This window comes from Centropristis striata, chromosome 5 (assembly GCF_030273125.1).
Source record: "Centropristis striata isolate RG_2023a ecotype Rhode Island chromosome 5, C.striata_1.0, whole genome shotgun sequence".
Classification (NCBI taxonomy): Eukaryota; Metazoa; Chordata; class Actinopteri; order Perciformes; family Serranidae; genus Centropristis; species Centropristis striata.
This window is the reverse complement of record NC_081521.1, coordinates 8,333,603-8,353,416: the sequence shown is the minus strand read 5'-3', so window position 1 is coordinate 8,353,416 and position 19,814 is coordinate 8,333,603. Positions and strand designations below refer to the sequence as shown.

Genomic DNA, 19,814 nt, shown 5'->3' with positions numbered 1-19,814 from the left:
TAGGAGAAACTTACAATACATACAAAACAAAAGCTTGTGTCTCAGGAGGTTAAAGATGATTACTGATTTCCTTTCTCTGTCTTGGAGAGATTTCAGTAGCAACAAAACTATCTGCAATTCTGTCATATCCCCCAGATGTACTCAGACAGATATAAAAATAAAACACAAAACAACCTCGAAAGCATTTTGGAGCATTGCAGAGGATGCTGCAGATAAACGATGTGGGATTATCTTCACAGGTACAATTTGAGCAACAGGAATGTGCTCTCCCTTTAGTGGCCCTGTGTTTGTTATTTTGCTGCAGGTTCACCATCTGCCACAAGACAGAGGTGATCAAGAACACTCTGAACCCCGTGTGGCAGCCCTTCACCATCCCTGTTAGAGCTCTCTGCAATGGGGATTATGACAGGTGAGAATACATTTTGCACCACTCTATTATGTCATTTGCACAACTCTATTATGTCTCACCTTGAGATGTCGTTATTATTTAGCCAGTGAAGAAATGTGTTAATTTTTTCACATTTTCACCATCAGCTTTATGTATCGCTGTGTCGTGATTTTAACCCTTTAAATGCCATGTTTTTGTCATCACATTTTCAGTTTTTTTCATATAAAAACATGCTGGTGTTAATTGTTTTAAATATACTACATGCAGTGGAATTATTGCAGCCTAGAACTTGTCAATGATTAGCAGCAACAATGATCTCATTAATGTCCTGTTAAATTTTTTGCAAACTTGTATGCTTAGAGCATAAAATGCGCTCCTAAAAAGCAAGCTATAAAAAAATATTGCCACAATGATTATATTCTACTTTCATTGCACTGTTTTTTTCACCTACATCTGATTTAATTTTTGATATCAAACACTAATTGATTTTCAAATATTTTAACCCTTTAAATGCCATGTTTTTGTTATAACACCAGCATGTTTTTAGATGAAAAAAACTGAAAATATGAATTATTTTAAATATACAACATGCAAAGTAAAAAAAAAAAAGTTGAATTATTGCAGCCTGGAACTTGTCAATGATTAGCAGCAACACTGATTTTGTTGCATTATTATTTTTTGTGAAGTGTCAAATACTCAAACTTGTACTGCTTAGAACATAAAATGCGCTCCTAAAAAGCAAGCTATAAAAAATACTATAAATTATTATATTCTACTTTCATTGTACTGATTTCCCCCCTACATCTGACCTCATTATTGATATTAAACACTAATTGATTTTTTAATATTTTAACCCGTTATATGCCAGGTTTCTGTCATGATGCCACCATGTTTATAGACCTGGCTGCAATCATGGCTGTGTAAATAACTCTTTTTTTTTTTTTTTTTAACCCTCTGGGGTCTGAGCCTATCTTGGCCATTTTTGAATATTTTTGATTTTACCCTTCATGTACCACATAAAAAATATTTACTATACCCATATTTTGTATCAATTTTCTTCACCTATAGGATCTGACAATTATCTTCTCACTTTAACCTACTTTATCAACATATTGAGCCCAAAAATCATGAAATCCAAGTTGAAAAATTATCCTATTTACTACAATAAAAACCACAAATATGCTCAATGAACTGTTCCAGAACTTACATAGAATACAAATATAAGCATATAAAAAGGTAAAAATTTAAATATCATAAAACTATATACAAAAAAGTCCCATAAAAACATGTATATTTATAGGCTTTTTTTCCTTGTTAGCTGATGTGTGAAATTACACAGAGAGCTACACCAACGCTCAAATATTTCTGTACTATCAAATTAAAACTATCATATCTTTGGTTTTACATGACCTAGGAATGTCAAAAAAAAACTAGGAAAAAGTTTCAAGTCTGTACTTGAAGAGTGAAGTTGATAGCAGAGCTCCATGTGACCTGGTTTTTCCTGATCATAGACCTCAGAGGGCTAACTAACTAACATCTGGGCTTCCTACCAGTGTACCTATAATCCCCCTTCAGTTAAAAGAAATCATGCACTATGGCCAAATGTGATTCTGATTTTTATTTTCTTGTTGTATTTTTGTCTTGACTTTCTTCTTTCAAAGGTGGGGTTCAAACAACATGGTCTCACAGGAATCCGTGAAATAGCCACGGATTTGCTTAACTCAAAATCCGTGGAATAGCCACGGAATCACTCAAATTTCCGTGAAACTGACACGGATTTCACTACAATGCAAGTTAATGACAGTCATATCCCGTGGCTACTCCAACATACAAAGTGATTATGTACATTCACTGAGTGAATATTTAGAAAATAAAACATATATTACTTGCTAGAAATGTGATCAAAATCCATTTTTTTGCAGAAACTAAGTCAAAATATTGATTGTTTCACTAAAAATGAGAGAACTGTCCGCCATGTTTTTTGTTCTGACCGCCGGGACCTTGAAAGTCACGTGACTTGGAACAAACCAATAGGAACAAATATCCATGGAATAGCCACGGGATATGACTGTCATTAACTTGCATTGTAGCAAAATCCGTGTCAGTTTCACGGAAATTTGAGTGATTCCGTGGCTATTCCACGGATTTTGAGTTAAGCGAATCCGTGGCTATTTCACGGATTCCTTTGAGACCAGGTTCGGTTCAAATATGAATAATGTTTTAAATGACAGGTAGTACTTGTGTAGTCCCAATAAAATGATGAAAGCTGAAACCTTAAAAAATATGTTGTTTTCTTACCTGTGTCGTGGGAAATCTGTCATGATTTTCTGTGATTAAACACTAAGGCACAGGCAGATTCTTATGTGGATGACATCACCTGTTGCTGGGGCGGTCAGAATAATGCCAGCAGTCGGTCATGGTGTCCCAGGGACCAGCACTGGTGTTATTGAGACTGACTCAGTCTTCACACATCATTCTGTTACACAGTGAAAGTCAGATTGGACTGTGATGAGCAGCTGTGGTAGCCACTTGCTGCCACACACACACTCCATACAGTATGCATGCACCAATGCATACAGTGCCACTGTTGCAAAAATAGAAGCAATTATCCTCCACCTCTCCTTGTGATATTTTATAGGATTTTGTTACTTATCATCCCTTTATACGTTATCTGATTATTGCACTTTTAGAAAAGAAACATTTTCGCTGATAAGATTAAAAAAGGAACAATAATGTGATATTTTAGGCCAAAGAGTTGCTTATCTTAAAGGATAAAAGGGGCATTATCCGTCTGGCTGTCAGAAATCCCATTAAAAGACTCACACTGGGAGGGAGACGGTATTGCATTTGCTGCAGATTACTTCAAATTTGGTGCATTTGTAAGTATTTGTTGTATGTAAATATGTGTGTCATAGAGGTATAAATGACTGCATCTCAAGCTATGGATACACAGGTAGTATTAGTAGGGAGTAGTTACATTGGGAAAAAGATGTATGTAAATCAGCAGACTTGATTAATTCAGTATAATAATAATAAGAAGAAGAATTGTAAAGTTCTAGAATCTAAAGTTCTAGAAATGTAAAGAGATAGAATCTACTTATTTTGATCACATTAAATATAATTTTTATGAGTATGTAATTCTAAATCAAGAGAATTTTGAATGAATCCAACACAATAAAATGAGTCCGTTTTTAACTGACACTTAACACTTCCTGTTTAGTTGTTATTAACTCAACTTGTAACGTAGTTACACTACTGGTCTTTAGAACACACCAACTTTTCCAGAATTTAATTGAAAATTATGTAGTTTAATGTCTCAGTGTACTCTGAAATCAATGCACATTTGCAACATTTAAAATTCTTTATTGAGCATGATAGTGTTTTGAAAGTAAAAAAAAGATTCAAAATCACATTTTATGTTGGACTAAAGGACTAAAAAAAGACACAAAATTACAAAAAAAAGACATGAAATGACTAAAAAAAGACACTAAATTACAAAAAATGACATAAAATGACCAAAAAAAGACACAAAATGACTTACAAAGACATGAAAAGAATTCAAAAATGGACAAAATAGCCATAGACTCCATAGAGTTAAGTTGTTAACCCATTTCTTGTTCCCCGAAAAAGGCCTACTTGTATAATTCTGAAATGTACATTATTTTTCAGTTTTGGTTAACCTTACCTTTTTTTATTTACCTCTGGCAGTTCACCACTTACCTTTGTACCCTTTCAAGCTGTTCATTTGACTTGAACTGCTTGAATTTCAATAAAAAACTGGAAAAATTGGGGTGTTCGAAAACTTTTGACCGGTAGTGTAGATTTAATTAATAATATTGCGTGCAATCTGTTGCCTCATTTTTATTCAGTAGCTATGGTTTATCTTTTTTTACAGTGTACTGGTGTCGGATCAGTACTCGGTATCATGTATCGGGAGGGAAAAAATGTTATCTGAACATCTCTACTCTTTAGATGTGGCTTAAATTCTACATATGCGGTGCAAACTGTAAAGCTTGTTTTCATTTTCCACTCCTAGATGTAGAATTGATGATGCTCATGGCTGGAAGCAGTGAGCATAGATAGAGCTTTTTAATTCAGAGTTCACATAATGTCCTGGACCTGCTGTGCCAATAATCCTCTCCAGCATGACACTATTGAATCAGTGAATGTGTAATTGCTCTGTTCCCAGTGTGATTCAGTGAAATGATTTTTTTTCGTAATTCAATAGAACTACGGGTTCTCTTCTTTATTAACAGGAGATGATCTGGTATAGAGCTACAGACCTTTAGGAATAAGATATTCTCTGTCTATTTCAGGACTGTGAAGGTAGACGTCTTTGACTGGGATCGAGATGGAAGGTAAAATCATCCGTGGATAACCACTCATTATGGAAACGTAATTCACATTGCTGTCTCTCAAATGTCAGATGAAAATGAAATGGCTTGTGTACATTCTGGAGGTGAAAAATTGCAGATTTGATGTGCTACAAAACAACTTATTATGCAGCAAGGAGAGAGATGTGGCATATACTGGAAGATTGACAGAAACAAAGATAGAGAAAGAGATGTGGATGGAGACAAAGAGATGGCAATTTCTCTCTGATTATAAAATATGTGTTAATGTTTGTCTGTCTTTGTGGGTGTTTGTCTGCAGCCATGACTTCATTGGTGAGTTCACCACCAGCTACAGAGAGCTGTCCCGGGGGCAGAACCAGTTCAATGTCTATGAGGTGAGACGTAACATGGGGGTGGTTTGTTCTTTCTCATTGTTTTTGTCATATCAAAACCTCGTAACTCCAATTTAGAGATTTTAACTTCAGCTGGCTGGCTCTCCAAAGGCTGAAAAACTCGACAACCGCTCACAAGGGCTTGTACAACCTTTTATAAAGTGAAGTAATAAAATATAGATGACAATAATAGGTGCTCTCAAAGTGAAAAGGCTTCACATTTTGCAGATGTAATTCTTTCCCCTGACACCAAAATTATGCAACCTTCAGAGGAATGGATGTATCCACAAACAGAAACACATGAATTAATAAAAGCACATGAATTTAAGGCCCTAGTTATGTTCATTTATTTTATTAATGTCTTGCTATGTTGTTACTTTCTGTTGTTATGATACAGGGTGAGAAATATAAATGTTAAATTACATTGAATAAAAAAGAAGACTAAAATAAGGCCAACCTGTGACCTGGCCAGTTTGAAAGGCTGTTAATCATTTCCGCCCCAATTTTTGTGTAAGTAAATATATAATCTCTTATGAATCTGCAATTTTTGTGTCCATGTTTCCATTTTTCACAAGAGGACAGAGCTTTTTTTAAATATATGTCAGGATCATAGACCATAAAAGAAGTAGATATAGCCTCCATGACCTCAGCCACGGTTTGTGGATTTCTGTTGAAGCCTCAAGTTTTGAGTTCTGGCCGTTGCCATCTTGTTTATTTGGAACCAGAAGTCACTATATTTGGACGTGATGGTGGCACGCGGAAAGAGTGATCATCTTTGAAGCCAATTTTCTTGGAGGTCAAACCGCAAAAAATTACAACTTCCTGCTCCAGAAAAGACTTACATTGGGAAAAAGACGTATGTAAATCAGCAGACTTGATTAATTCAGTATAATAATAATAATTGTAAAGTTTGTAAGAGCCATATGTACGGTGGCCCTGAAGTGCAAATCACAATGATTTGTTGTTGTGTTTCTTTATTTGTTGATTTTTGATTTGCTGTTGTGTTTCTTGATTTGTTGTTGTTTTGTTGCTGCGTTTTTTGATTTGCTGTGTTTTTTGATTTGTTGTTGTGTTTTTTAATTTGTTGTTGTGTTTTTTGATTTGCTGTTGTGTTTTTTAATTTGTTGTTGTGTTTTTGATTTGCTGTTGTGTTTCTTGATTTGTTGTTGTGTTTTTTAATTTGTTGTTGTGTTTTTTAATATGTTGTTGTGTTTCTTGATTTGTTGTTGTGTTTTTTGATTTGGTGTTGTGTTTTTTGATTTGTCATGTTTTTTGATTTGCCGTTGTGTTTTTTGATTTGTTGTGTTTTTTTATTTGTTGTTGTGTTTTTTAATTTGTTGTTGGGTTTTTAATATGTTGTTGTGTTTCTTGATTTGTTGTTGTGTTTTTTGATTTGCTGTTGTGTTTTTTGATTTGTCATGTTTTTTGATTTGCCGTTGTGTTTTTTGATTTGTTGTGTTTTTTGATTTGTTGTGTTTTTTTATTTGTTGTTGTGTTTTTTAATTTGTTGTTGTGTTTTCTGATTTGCTGTTGTGTTAAGTAATTTGTCATTGTGTTTTTTGATTTGTTGTGTTTTTTGATTTGTTGTGTTTTTTGATTTGTTGTTGTGTTTCTTGATTTGTTGTTGTGATTTTTAATTTGTTGTTGTGTTTTTTGATTTGTTGTTGTGTTTTTTGATTTGTTGTTGTGTTTTTTGATTTTCCGTTGTGTTTCTAATTTGTCGTTGTGTTTTCTGTTTTGTTGTTGTGTTTTTTGGTTTGTCATTGTGTTTTCTGATTTGTTGTTGTGTTTTTTGGTTTGTCGTTGTGTTTTCTGATTTGCCGTTGTTTTTTTGCACTTCAGGGCCACTGTACATATGATTATATAATTTTATTTCCATTTAAGTTACTGGAGCACTCAACTGGAAGTAGCCAGCTCGGCTGGTGGAAGTCTCATAGATATAAAAGAGTCATAAAAGATCATGGTCATTTCATACACAGATGTTACTCATCTTTGGATTCATATGCCACTGATTACCTTTTAAAGGAATAAAAGGGTTCCTTCTACAATGCCGTATCCAGTTTACTTTATTGGTCCATGTGCAGAGCCAGCTAGCTCTTGCTGATTTGCTTGGTTTGCAATTTGCATCTTTAATTCTTGTGAACTGTGATATTAATTCGGATGCAAAAAACAGCCAACTCCTTAGAGGATCAAAGCTGGTGAGCGTAGAACCATTGAAAACATTTTCATCCTGAAGCAATTTTGTGGAACTTTGGAGCATTTTTTTTAGCCAGAACTTTTATTTCACGTTAACTATGTTGATTTTTTTTAATGAGTTAAGTATGTCAAATTAATTGCAAACATTAAATTGTTCATTTTGACCGCAGTAACTACATTTTTTAGTTTTTTTCTACAATGTTGACCATATAAGTATACATAAAAATACAAACACCAAGAATATATTAAGGTAAATGTACCTTTTTTATATTAATATACACTAAATGTCAACAAACAATTTTTTTTGTTACTTAGGCAAGGCAATAAGTATATTGTGATGCTTTAGGTAGAGAATAAGGGTGATTAAAGCTGTGGTCATTTAAATGAAACTGTCCAAACTAAATCATTACTTGACAGGAGCCATTTATAAACTGTGCTTGGATTAAAAACCCATTAATGCCCAAAACGTATTTAAACCTGCTCAACAGAGGAATAATTTGCTCCCAGCAAACCAATTAATGATAGTACTGCAGCGTATTGGATAAATAAATCTATAAGTCTTATTCTAATTATTTGTTTTAAAGAAGAAAAGAAAGTTTATTAGTCAGATTTGTAATGACCATGGATGGATGGATGGATGGATGGACGGACGGACGGACGGACGGACGGACGGACGGACGGACGGACGGATGGATGGTTGGTTGGGTGGATGGATGGTTGGGTGAATGGATGGATGGATGGATGGATGGATGGTTGGGTGGGTCGTTGGGTGGATGGATGGATGGATGGATGGGTGGGTGGGTGGGTGTGTGGGTGGATGGTTGGATGGATGGATGGATGGACGGATGGATGGGTCGGTGGATGGATGGATGGATGGATGGATGGATGGATGGATGGATGGATGGATGGATGGATGGATGGATGTTGGATGGATGGGTGGGTGATTGGATGGATGGATGGATGGATGGGTAGATGGGTGGATTGATGGAAGGGTGGTTGGTTGAATGGATGGATGGATGGATGGATGGGTGGGTGATTGGATGGATGGATGGATGGTTTAATCTTTTCACCTTTCATTTTTCCTTTCTCTACTCTCTATATACACACAGTTAAATATAAAATCAGTCTCATTTCATGGCCTTCCAGTATCAAGAATCTGTTGAATTATTCATGTTCATTATTAAAAATCACTTCCAGGGTATGAAGTGATTTTACAAGTACCCTCTCAGCCACTAACTTACTTTCCCCCATCACCGGCAGGTTTTAAATCCCAAGAAGAAAGGAAAAAAGAAGAAATACATCAACTCTGGAACCGTGAGTACGCCCACCTCTCCCATGTCCTATTTCCTCTGTATTGGTATTTTATCTTTTATATATTTATATAGGTATCATCACCTCTTACATCTGCTTCCCTCTCACCGACTCTGTTGCTGTCTGGCCACCTGTTTGTCTTTTCCCTCCCGCCTACCTGGCCCTGCTCCCTTTTCCACCCTCCTTCTCTGTTTATCACTGTCTGTGTATCGGTATGTGTGTGTGTGTGTGTGTTTGCCAGGTAACTCTGCTGTCCTTCAAAGTGGAGTCCGAATATACCTTTGTGGATTTTATCCGAGGAGGGTGAGTGGAATAATAATTAGCCTGCTCTCACAGTGAGTGTCAATAGCCACCATTTTGTTTGTGTGTGTGTGTGCGTGTGTGTGTAGTTATTCGCTGACACCAGATTGAATTTCCCAAAAGCACTTTTGTGAGCATCAGATTGAATTCATAATAAGCCTGAAGAGGTGAAGTTTTTGGGGAAGTTTGCATTGATAAATCTCATTTGTAAATACCTCATTTATTCAGTTCATTCACTTCTAATTAATGGTTCCATTTGTTTTACCCAATTAGGCCTTCAAGATGGAGAGAATATTGTCGTGCCATACTAATTAGCCAGTGAACCAGTAAACTGATTATATTGAACCTAATTGTGTTTGTGTGTACGTGTGTTGGAGATACTGTGTGTATCAAGTGTACTGAAGTGTGCGATCTTTGTTGTTCTCCTCTTTGTTTCACATTTTCTTTGCAACAGAACACAACTGAACTTCACAGTGGCGATAGACTTCACAGCATCCAATGGTAAGTCACTTACTGGTGTTTTTTTTTTAGATAGCATGCCTTTGTCTGCCATTTGCAGTATTTTCATTCACAATGGTGCCCATGTTTTATCTACCCAGTCACCAGAATAAATGTTGGCATTGTAAGTTTCTGCAAACCAGAGATAACATTGAATCTTAAAATGTGGAACCAAAAATATGTTGAATTTGAATGTTTCTGAACCGCCGCAACCCTTTCATTCCTTTAAACATGCTAAATGTGATGATTACGGTGGCAACGCTGCAACTTAAGAAAACACATGCAAATACATAAAACACAAGCAAATTGAGGAAACATCTTTGTCAATTTGACAACACAAGCGCAGCATTTAGAAAACGAGCTGCAAAGACCACAACACAACAGAAGTGTTTCCAGAGGACATTAAAAGTGATGCACACGTCTGGAATGTGATATTATAACATTATTTCAAGATAATGATGATGATATAAAACGATCATAGCATGCTTATTTTAGCGGTGAATCATGTCCATGTTAACGTAAGCGGCTGATGAAAGTGAGCCAACGTTAGCTGGTGATCGATAGCGCGCTAGCGTTAGCGGGCTAGCAAGACCAAGACCAATTCAGTGCCATTTAGAGAGACCAACTAAAACGTGTATCATTCATTTATTTGATTTGTTTAACTGCAATGTGATTGATACCGCTAGCGGGCTAACGAAATATCATGTTATAACATGAAAATATCACGTTATAAAATTTTCACGTTATAATGTGAAACAATCATTATCTTGAAATAACTTGATAATATCACATGCATGTCCAGACGTGTGCATCACTTTTAAGTGTCCTCTGGAAACACTTCCGTTGTGTTGTGGTCTTTGCAGCGTTTATTAAATGCTGTGCTTGTGTTGTCAAATTGATGAAGACATTTTCTCAGTTTGCTTCTGTTTTGTGTATTTGGAAGTTTTTTCTTAGGTTTCAGCACTGAAACTCAGCTCTAAGGGGCACCGTAAATTATTGCTGTTTTAAACACTTTGGTAAAAGGTTAGGCAAAAAGGGTAACATGGTAAGGCCTGAAAAACACTAATTGTAGAGGTAACTTCATATAATCGGACACATAAAACTATTTTTCTGGACAAAACTTCCAACAACAGGACATGAACACCAGTCTCTTGCTCTTACCAGTCACCAGCTTTAGTCATAATACAAACAAAAGGAGAGGATTAACTTATCTGTGATTTGCAAAAATGTAAAATGCCAACATTCTTACCTGGTGACTGGGCTGCTTTTCTAACTCCTCACTTCATTCCAGAGACCAGCAGTGATCTCTCAACCATTTTGAACTTAAATCAAACATTAAAAAAATCCCTCACAGCTTGCAGAATGCCCATATGTACCCCCAGTAATGAATCAGTTGTCTTTCATAACCAATAGTAAAGGAATAAAGTCGGAATAGAACAATTCATAATTAAAAGTCAGTGACACAATTGTCATTTTTAAATTGCTGCTTCGCTTTTTGAGCATTTGGCAACTCCAGGCTAGTAGTTTCCCCTGCTACCAGTTGTAATGCTAAGCTAGCTAGTTTCATATCAGCATAAATTGACTCATTTAGCTCTGGGAAAGAAGGTGAATAAGCATATTATTTTATAAACTGTTGAATTATTTCATAGTTACTCAAAGTGGGGCAATGATAGCCCTCAAAAATATTTTTCTTTGCCCCCAACACTAACATACCATGCATTATATTTATTAATATAGAGACATATCTTGCATCTTTTAGAGTTGGTACCACCAATGATATTTTTACCTAACCTGTTTGATTAATTATTATTACACAAATGTATCACCATTTTTACCCACAGTAATGTCAGGAAAATTGAATACTGAGAATTGTCTTGAATTGAAAAAATCCTGAAAAATATTATTTAGTCAAACAATATTACAGTTGTTGGTGAATTCGTAAAGAAGTTAAAGAATTTGCATATAGCAAAATACTTTGCTGATTATATAATACAATTAAATCTTGCATGAGGACAGTTGCCAATCCAAATGTATTTTTCTCCGTGGGAAACTATTAAAATGACACGGCTCTACTTTGTGTTTCCATCTCTTACCAACAGGAAATAGTTTACTTTTAAAATATAACACTTCAGTGTGAAAAGCACTTGTCCCTTTTCCCCTCTATAATGTAACATGACCTTTCTTCATTTTTCATGGCAGATACACTGGCATTCGTGATGGAGGGCACACTGCTGTCTTGAATAGATTGTTACATTTAGGCTCTTATTTCCACATGATGGAAAGTGCAGTCGACCGTGCAAGGTGCACAGGGCGTGGTGAATGTGTTTGGTATTATCGTGGCCAGAGGCGCGCGGTACACCTGCGGCGCAGTTGGAAGCTAGATGGGATTAGGAGGAATACATTAGCAGTAGGTGTGTTAGGAGCTGGCATGTGTCGTGGCTAATCAAATCATCCCCCTCCTTTCATTCCCTTTAAAGCAGGACACTTGTTTCATAATGGAGGAGATACTCCAGACTTGCTCATCCCAAGGGGAGAAGTCAGAGTTGGCACTCAGTCAGATTTCACTATATTTACATTTGTGTATTAATTCCACCACTGAAAAATATTAAGACATTTACATGATTGCATAAACTGATAACTCCCCATAATAATCCTGTTATCATGACTCTTTGATTTTATTCCCTTTCCAAATCCTGTTGACTGTTCAAGCCACAATCATTATAATGTATTGTTATATTTTCTTGCAAATCAAAATGCAAATTGTAGATGCTACTTTCGTGTTTGAAAGCAGGAGATGAAGCATGGTATTTCCTTAGCATAAATGAATGCTTGTATGCTCCACTGACCACCCACTCCACTGTTCTGTATGGGGACAGTGCCCCTCTGATATTTAAGAGGCTATAGCTTTAACGTATAGTGAAGATATCCATTAATAATAAAAGCCTGCTGCCCCTGCGACGCGACCCCGGATAAGCGGACAAGAATGGATGGATGGATAATAATAATAATAACTTGATTTATATAGCACCTTTTTATAAAAAAAACAAAAAACAAAACTACAGCTTACAAAGTGCTTAAGAAAACACATTGAGCAAATTGAGAAAACATCTTCAACAATTTGACGAAACAAGTGCTGCAAAGAACACAACACAGCACAGAAGTGTTTCCAGAGGACACTTAACCCTCTGAAATATTGGGCTCTTATGTCCTTTAAAAAAATTGCTAAAAATCTTCACCATGCCATGTTGGTATCAGTTTTTTCAGCGTTATCTCACCTATATGTCCTGATAATTCATTTTTAACTTTGATTTACTTGATAAAAATGTTGAATCCAAAAGACACAAAGGAAACATAACATCTGATCATGAAAATTATATTTCGATACACAGAATATTAAAATTAATACAGGTTGCAAATATTACATATAACAGGTAAAATGAGGATAATCTCTAGTTCTATATATTTATACTAAATATATTTGACATTATCTCCAGTTTTAATTGGCCGAATATAATTTTTTTTTTAAATCTGGCATGGAGTTTCAAATTAGAACTTCAGAGGGAAGCTGATGGCAAGACTCCACGTTGTTTTATTTTTATGTCTTCACGTCATGAAGTCATGTGCCGATGCTTTCATGGACTCTAGAGGGTTAAAAGTGATGCACACATCTGGACATGCTTGTGATATTATCACGTTATTTCAAGACAATGTTAATTTTACGTTGATCATAGTGTGCAACCAAGTTAGCAACCAATCGATAGCATGCTAACGTTAGCGGCCGATCAATAGCATGCTAACGTTAGCGGCCGATAAGTAGCATTAGTTAAGTAGCGTTAGTGGGCTAGCAAGACCAAGACCTCAGTGCCGTTAAGAAAACAATTTTTATATTTAAAAAAGCCCTAAACAATAAAAGACAGTGTAGGATCCATCACAAGACATTCTCTGATACCGAGGAAAAGTAATCTGATAAAGTAATGAGAACAGAACACTATGTAGATAATAGAATAGAATAAAAAGAGTATCATGGAAAAACATTACATAAAAGCAAGTCTATAAATTTGGGTTTTTAAGAAGTGATTTAATAGAAGTTAGCCAAGACTAAGATGTCTCAGTATCTATCAGTACCCACACACATGTCCACTCTACAGACATGCCCACTTTGTGCTAATCCCGTTCAATTTGGGTCAAAATATATGAAGCCTTTTGTCATGCAGTTTGGTGGTTTGGTTTATCATTGTATTTCTGCATACAGGGCTTCCTAAACAGTCTTGAAATTGCATAAATCAGGAAAGCTGAGACTCTGAATCGATTCAATGAGCCCTATATTATTATGTGTTAATTCATGATCGTCCCCATAGTAGCATTTTTTTTTTAGTGAGAGCATGTTTTGACCTCTAGGATAATCACAGCCTCATGAAACTTTACAACCACAAACTACCAGAGGATGGATGGCTTCCCTGGGTGTAAGGGGGTTTCTGAGAAATTGCTAGAACAGAATTGGTCATAATCCAATCACCCAAAAATGTAATTCTTACAGAAATCTGAGAACATTTGAATGGTTGGATCTTGGCGATGATAGCAGTATTTCATTCCTCTAAAATCACACGTGGTACCAGCCACAAATTGATCTGGAACCATTCAATTCATTGTGTTTTATGTGTGTGTCGTCCTTCAAGGGAACCCCTCCCAGCCCACCTCCCTCCACTATATGAGCCCCTACCAGATGAATGCTTATGCCATGGCCCTGAAAGCAGTAGGTGAGATTATCCAGGACTACGACAGTGACAAGCTCTTCCCCGCCTATGGTTTCGGAGCTAAGCTGCCTCCTGACGGTAAAATCTCCCATGGCTTCCCACTGGTAAGTCACACATGTGAATGCGAACAAACATAGAAATCCAGAGATACAAGACACACACAGTCCACATGAGTAGGGTGAGGCTTGGACCAGGAGTTGTTGCTGCAACAGCTGGTCACGCAAATTGAGACGTTGGCTCATCTGCCTGCCAGCAGGAATCTCCCAGCATCCCCTTCGCTTCCTCCTTGCATCCTCCTGAGGGATCAGGGCAACCAGGAAGCTTAGCTGAAGGGAAGCCAAGTCAGACTTTAGGTCTAGACCAGTATGGCCTCTGCTGCTTTGATTCAGATTTTTCAACACTTGTGGGTCCCTGTACTTTATGGCAGTCAGAAATAACAATAGCTTAAAAGTAGGGCCGGGACTCGATTAAAAAAATTAATCTAATTAATAAGAGGCTTTGTAATTAAATAGTCGAAATTAATCGCATTTTAATCGCATATAAATATTTGACCTGAGAACAGTGAGAAGTAATTTTTTCACATAGATTTTTAGTATACCAATGAATACATAAGCTTAAACCATTTTTACCATTAAGTGTAGCAATAGCATATTTATAAATATAGTACATTTCATAAATCCAGGTAGCCTATAGGTAGGTAGACCTTCTGTTAACTAGAATACTTTGGTTTTTAAGCAAAACACAATCCACGCTAGCTAGCACACTAGCTGCTAGCTGCTATATGTTTAGCATTGAGGTGATACTTGAGGCTGGATGTGCTGCGGTGATATGTGAATTCCTTGTTGAATGGATGCTTTATTTCGGTTACAAAAAACAACAACAACAAAAATCAAAAACAAAACAAAACAAAGACAAAATAAAATCATGTTTTTTACAAAAGAATCCATCAGACAGCAACTGAAAAAGGAATAGGCTGAAGCCCCAAGGCTTATTTTTGCCTTTCCTAGATCTACATGTATACATTATATACATTACATTAACTGAATAATTCAATAATTCAATAATTGTTGCCTAGCAACACAACCATGCTCTTGTGGACGCTTCCATCCGTTGGTTTTTAGTAACTAAATGTCCCATCATCCACGGGGCCAACCAAAGCGTCTCATCAGCTTCTTCCTTCATGTTCACTGTGGTTTGTTGTTGTCTCAACTCATCAACGCTAGTTGGTGCTCCAGTATAATCGGTCGGCCCGAAACTCATCCAGTGAGAAACGTTCCGCGGTGCAAAAATAAGTGCGATTAAAGTGCGATTTGTGTAATTAATTAATCTTAATTAATGCGTTAAAGTCCCGGCCCTACTTGAAAGTAATGTCTGTGCAGGAGCATAACTGCCAAGCAGTAATACATGAGAATCAGACACTACAATCTTAAAAAACAGAAGAGGTTAAAATGATCACAAAACATAATAATAATCATATCATGAACAGTATTTGCTCTGTCTCTCTCATCTCCATCACCTTCTCTGTCTTTTTATGGGTTCTTATGGGTTAACAAACAACAACAACAACTTTGAACTTCCATGAACTTAGCTAGCTTACTGTACTTGTGTGAACTTGCTAATTGCATGAGAAAGTGACCAGTCTTGCCCTCGGTAAAACAGAAAACTGGCATAGCATTCTACAGAGTGTATCTGATAATGGTACACCAGATAGATTGCATATCTTGACAGCTAGCAGCATACTTAGGTTATGTTTCATTACCTTTAATTGGAAGAACTATGTAAAAATGTGTCTGCAGTTATGTGCTCTCGGTGGATTGACGTCCCTTGCTTATTGCACTGCCATGTTAATTATATTCTTTGTTCAGTGGATATGTGAGTGTACTGAGTGTACTTCATTAGTGAGCTGTATGCTGTCTGTTGCAGAATGGTGATGCAGAGAATCCAAACTGTGTGGGCATAGAGGGGGTCCTGGAGTCCTATTTCCAAAGCCTGAGGACGGTGCAGCTGTATGGTCCTACCAACTTTGCACCTGTCATCAACAAAGTGGCAAAGTAAGTCTGAAAGTGTGTGTTTATGTTTGAGTTCTGGCATTATACCTAATTATACCTTTTAGATTGAGGATATAATCATCCCATTTTGTTTTCTTTCAACCAATCCTGAGCTATTTTTTATTTATTTTTTGTATTTATAGGCCTTGAGCAAAGCTTCTTAGTGACATGACTCAAAAGAAGCTAATACACCAGATTAGAGATTTTGTTTTATTTATGAATGTTTAAAGTGTGGGGAAAGTCAACATGTGCAGGATTAAGGAGGTTACAGCATCTCGTCAACTACAAATTAGTGTTTTTGTGCCTTAAAGTGCAGCATAAAAAAGAGGGAAATGGGGCTTGATTTTGAATTTAAGTTATTTGCATATTTAATTTAACAGTTAGAATCCCACTAATGTTATGTATCAAGAAGTTGTCAAAAACACATCAGGCAATCAGTGACTGGTTGCTGCTTACGTTTTCCTTGCACACTACGAAAAAATTATTTTTCTTGTTCCGAAGGGAAAGCATTTCCTTAAAATGAATTAAATTAAAAATCTAATGAGGGAATATATTCCTTTACAAGGTTATCAGTATGAGTTTGGAAAGTTAATTTATTTGATTTATTCATATTATCCATATTCCAAGATATCTGTGTGAAGAAAAGGTTCATATATTAGGTCTTTTGTACATTCAAGGTTATTTCTAATTAGTAAAATGATAGCTGCAGTTTGAGGAGGGCATTCTGGAGGTCATTGATTGAAACATGGGCCAACTGGATAGATAAAAGTGTCATCTGCATACAAATGAATCTTCACTGGCAGGATCCTTTCTTTATGTTATATGACAATGTGAAACAGAACATTTGCTAATATATACAGAAGCACAGAATTTGTGATTTTAGGATTGACACTAATGCATTAAACCTCAGAAATCCTCAGAATCACAGATATGACTCCAGTAAGAAGACAGTATATATATATATATATATATATATATATATATATATATATGTTTTAGCATATATTCAGTTTTGTCTTGAAGTTTTAAACCTTTGTAGTTTTGAGCTATTGTATCCGCTTCTGAATCCTTTTCATTCCGCCTCTATAAACCACCTAAATGCAATGTTTGCCATGACATGTTGGTATCATTTTTTTAGCATAACCTCACCTATATGACCTGATAATTAGTATGAAGAATGTGTTGTTTTTTTTTACTTTTAACACACAGTCATGCTCACTGAAGAATTTTAAATTTTGTTAATGTGAATACAGGTTGCAAATATAACATATAAAAGGTAAAATGAGGATAACATCTGGTTCTATATTTCTATAGTAAATATATTTTACTATATTTCTGGTTTTACTTGGACAATCATCATCAAACAAAAACTGTAGTAAAGTCTCAAGCCATTACTTTAGAGCAGCTATTCTCAACCTTGGGGTCGGGACCCCAATTGGGGTCGCGAGATGATTTCTGGGGGTCTCCAAATCATTTTGGAGGTCAGCTCTGTCTCCACTGTGTTAAAGTGTTCATGTGTGAATGTGTTTTAGTCTTTTTGGTCATTTTGTGTTTATTTTAATCATTTTGTGTCTTATTTAGTCATTTTGTGTCTTTTTTTTGTCATTTTGTTTCTTTTTTGGGTCATTTTGTGTCTTTTTTTTTCTCATTTTGTGGTCAATTTGTGTCTTTTTTTCGGTCATTTTGTTTCCTTTTTTGGTCATTTTCTGTCTTTTGGTCATTTTGTGTCCTTTTTTTGATCATTTTGTGGTCAATTTGTGTCTTTTTTTGGTAATTTTGTTTCTTTTTTGGGTAATTTTTGTGTCTTTTTTGGTCATTTTGTGTCTTTTCTGGTCATTTTGTGTCTTTTTAGATAATTTTGTGGTCAATTTGTGTCTTTTTTGGTCATTTTGTTTCCTTTTTTTAGTCATTTTGTGTCTTTTTTGGTCATTTTGTTTCTTTTTTGGGTGATCTGAACTGTGCGTGTGAGATTGTGTTCAGTGAGCGGGGGTCACGGACAACATGCATGTTAAATTGGGGGTCGCGACTCCAAAAGGTTGAGAACTACTGCTTTAGAGGGAAGTTGACAACAGGGCTGACTCCAGAGGGTTAACATTAAAAAGGAAACAGTAGGTTTACTATGAATGCATTCATTGATATTCATCCTATTTTTCAGAATAGCAAATCCGTGTTGAAAATGGCAAGAGATTGCTCGTTGACTTGAGTCTTGCCATTAAAAACGAACAACCATAGTCTAGCATGGTGCGTTTCCATGCACATGTTATCATGCTCCTAAAAGATCTTGAACATTTTAATGCTTTGCTGGGAAGGAAAAGTGGCCGTGTTGATTAAAGCAAAATGTGGCAAAGTGCAATTAAGGCAAACAGATTCAGCCAATAATTGATAATGTACATGATGCATGTGACTGAAGCTTCTGCTCCACTGAAGAAACAGTTTTCTAAATTGTTTTTCACCATTTGAGGTGACTGCCGCTCTTTAAATTTCGTCATCAGGTTGCGCCACATTCTTTTGCAATTGTGTAATGGTTTTCCAAATAGAAAATTGGCGTCATCTATACTGCCCTACACAGTCTAACTGCAGTAACTATGCAAAGAGTAAAACTGAGAAAAACTGCTTTAAAGTTTTTTTAACATTTTTTAACAGGCCAGCCAAATGGGTTATAGGTAGGTTAGTGATATGACACTTATTTCTACATGAATTGATGATGTCATTTTTATGCTCAAAAATCATGATGATTTATTTGACCTTTGACCCCAACAATGTAGTTACTGCACTCTGGTTTTGCTGTAAAAGATTCGCTTAAGATAAGAAATTAACACTTAATACAAGATAAATTATCTAACACTTCTAAATCTAAAGTTGTTTTTTTTATCTTGGTAAGAAACACACGCTTTATTTCAGATAAATAATTGTATAAAAATTGCAGTAACTACAAAATCCAACTCAAAACCAAAGCAGACTGTGATAAAGTGTAGCCTTGTATTTCTTCATTGTGTTGAAAAGTGAAGATAAGAATAATAGAAATTATAAGTTTTTTATAGGGAAATTATTATCTAGATAGTGATTAAGTGTAAGTAAAATGTAAAGAGTGAGATAAAATTGTATTAAGAATAAAATATAACATTACTTTATAATATTAAATCTAAAATACAAAAATATTTGAATAGAGTTGTTGAACACTTTTAAATACAAATACATTTTTTAATACATACACAATTTTGAAAATGTTTATTCACTGAAAACTAAATATAAAAGCTGAAAGAAGACAACAACATTGTAGTTACTGCACTCTGTTTATCATTACTGTTAGAACCTTTTGTGATTGTGTTCAGTTGTGGTTGATTGTGTGTCGGGATAATTTATTTTGACTCTTTGAATCATGACTGGCAATTAATAAACAGGCCTTGGAAAGAAAGAAGAAGCTTTTTAATGCTTCAGACATAACTTGGGTGTCTTCTAGAGTAAATGTGAGGGGGTTTTTGACTTCAAGCTATGAAATCCTTGGTTTTCAACTCCAGACCTCCAGGCATTTTCCCATTTTCCAGATCTCTCTGCTCTCACACATGAAGCAGCTGATACTCGAGCCCTGATCC

General features: G+C 35.7%; 1 protein-coding gene across 1 annotated transcript in view; it reads left to right on the top strand.

The window, feature by feature from the left end:
* Positions 1 to 19,814, top strand: part of LOC131971386 (copine-9-like) — a 158,731-nt gene that overhangs the window by 113,184 nt on the left and 25,733 nt on the right. The window contains exons 11-18 of the mRNA XM_059332809.1: positions 305 to 409; positions 4,705 to 4,746; positions 5,042 to 5,117; positions 8,571 to 8,624; positions 8,863 to 8,924; positions 9,376 to 9,422; positions 14,096 to 14,277; positions 16,097 to 16,224. Of these exons, the coding sequence (XP_059188792.1) occupies positions 305 to 409; positions 4,705 to 4,746; positions 5,042 to 5,117; positions 8,571 to 8,624; positions 8,863 to 8,924; positions 9,376 to 9,422; positions 14,096 to 14,277; positions 16,097 to 16,224 (696 nt within the window). The remainder of the gene's footprint in view (positions 1 to 304; positions 410 to 4,704; positions 4,747 to 5,041; positions 5,118 to 8,570; positions 8,625 to 8,862; positions 8,925 to 9,375; positions 9,423 to 14,095; positions 14,278 to 16,096; positions 16,225 to 19,814) is intronic.